The sequence below is a fragment of the Ailuropoda melanoleuca genome, unplaced genomic scaffold, assembly GCF_002007445.2.
Source record: "Ailuropoda melanoleuca isolate Jingjing unplaced genomic scaffold, ASM200744v2 unplaced-scaffold69990, whole genome shotgun sequence".
NCBI classification, from domain to species: domain Eukaryota; kingdom Metazoa; phylum Chordata; class Mammalia; order Carnivora; family Ursidae; genus Ailuropoda; species Ailuropoda melanoleuca.
The window spans coordinates 267-1,787 of record NW_023244936.1 but is presented as its reverse complement, the minus strand read 5'-3'; the positions used below and the strand labels follow the sequence as shown (position 1 = coordinate 1,787).

The window sequence follows — 1,521 nt, the reverse complement described above, 5'->3', positions numbered from 1 at the left end:
TCCCATAACGCCGGGATCACGCCCTGAGCCGAAGGCAGACGCTTAATGACTGCGCCACCCAGGCGCCCCTGCAAGAGAATTTTCTTTTTGGAAGTGTCTTCTTGCAAATTCATGCCGCTCTCACGGGGGGAAGGGATAGCTCAGGTTACCTTATCCCCACTGCTTGAAAAACAGCATAAAGACCACAACCAGCTGGAAATGGGTCTGAAGAGTTTTCTGGGCAGTCAAATGCCCTCCTGGGTTCTTGGTTTACCCCACTCCATGGCAGGTGACGGTAGGGCGTGGCGCCCTGAGAACCCACTTTGAACGCGGAGCTTCCCACACCCTCCACCCAGCCACCCACGTCCTGCGCACCCCTGAACATTGACTCCCTGCCCTGGTTCCGTTTCAGACAAATCCCCAGTGTTCCAGTTCCTCGACTGGGTCCTCCGGGGCATGTCACAGGTGATGTTTGTGAACAACCCCCTCAGCGGCATCCTCATTGTGCTCGGCCTCTTCGTCCAGAACCCCTGGTGGGCCATCTCAGGCTGCTTGGGCACTGTTGTGTCCACTTTGACAGCCCTCATCCTCAGCCAGGACAGGTAAGCTCCAGGAGACCCAGGGCCCAAGCACGACGCCAGAGGTCCCTTCCTGCGGGGACCACATGCCACCTTCCCATCCCGTAGCTGCAGGCCTCCGAGCTCAGAAACTCCTCAGACTAAGGACACTAGTGACTAACAACAGCCACTCCCTCATTATTTGGTAACAGCTCCACATCGGCCAGGGGACCGTCAGGGCTGATGTCTTCCCTTCCCATTCCCAGTGGGGCCAACTGCTGGAAGGTGTGTGCCGTCAGGCCCCGGCTGAGAAAAATCTGGGTCAGAAGGGAAGTCAAGAAGGCAGTGCCCTTCCTGAGGCCCTGGGGGGACCCCCCTCCACCAGCCCTCCTCCCTTCCCCCAGGTCTGCCATCGCGGCGGGACTCCACGGCTACAACGGGGTGCTGGTGGGGTTGCTGATGGCCGTGTTCTCTGACAAAGGCAGCTATTACTGGTGGCTTCTGCTCCCCATCGTCATGATGTCCATGTCGTGGTAAGTTTGCTCCTGAGGCTGCGGGAGCAGTCAAGGGCTGCCAACCTTTTCATCCCAGCTCCCTGTCTGTCTAAACCCCTCTTTAAGGAGGCATGGACTTCGCTGGCACATCAGAAGCATCCGCTGGAGATAATTATTAATGTCATACAGTGACAGCACCATGCTAGGTGATGTGTGGGCACTCTCTCATTACCTGCCATCCTTCACTCTTCTTTTCGTAAGATCTGAAAGGGTTTCTGGTCCTACTCAACCAGAGCACAGAGAAAGGAACTGAGGCCCATAGGTGAAGAGCCGTACCACAGCATCCTGTCAGTTTCTAGAAACCTCCTCATTCCTCCTTCTGCCCCCACCCAGCTTTCCCCCGTCCTCGGGATGCCCTGACCAGCCTGGACAACCTCCTAGTGTAGGCTGAAGGACCAGCCACCAGGCAGAGCCCTCAGAGGCTCGGGGCT

General features: G+C 57.4%; 1 protein-coding gene across 1 annotated transcript; it reads left to right on the top strand.

Moving 5' to 3' along the window:
- Window positions 1-391: 391 nt before the first annotated feature.
- On the top strand, window positions 392-1,069 carry LOC117800419 (urea transporter 2-like; the record flags this gene model as incomplete). Its single annotated transcript, XM_034652955.1, has 2 exons — window positions 392-581; window positions 941-1,069. Coding segments are annotated over 2 exons (319 nt in total), but the record flags the coding sequence as incomplete, so codon positions are not given.
- Window positions 1,070-1,521: the final 452 nt, after the last annotated feature.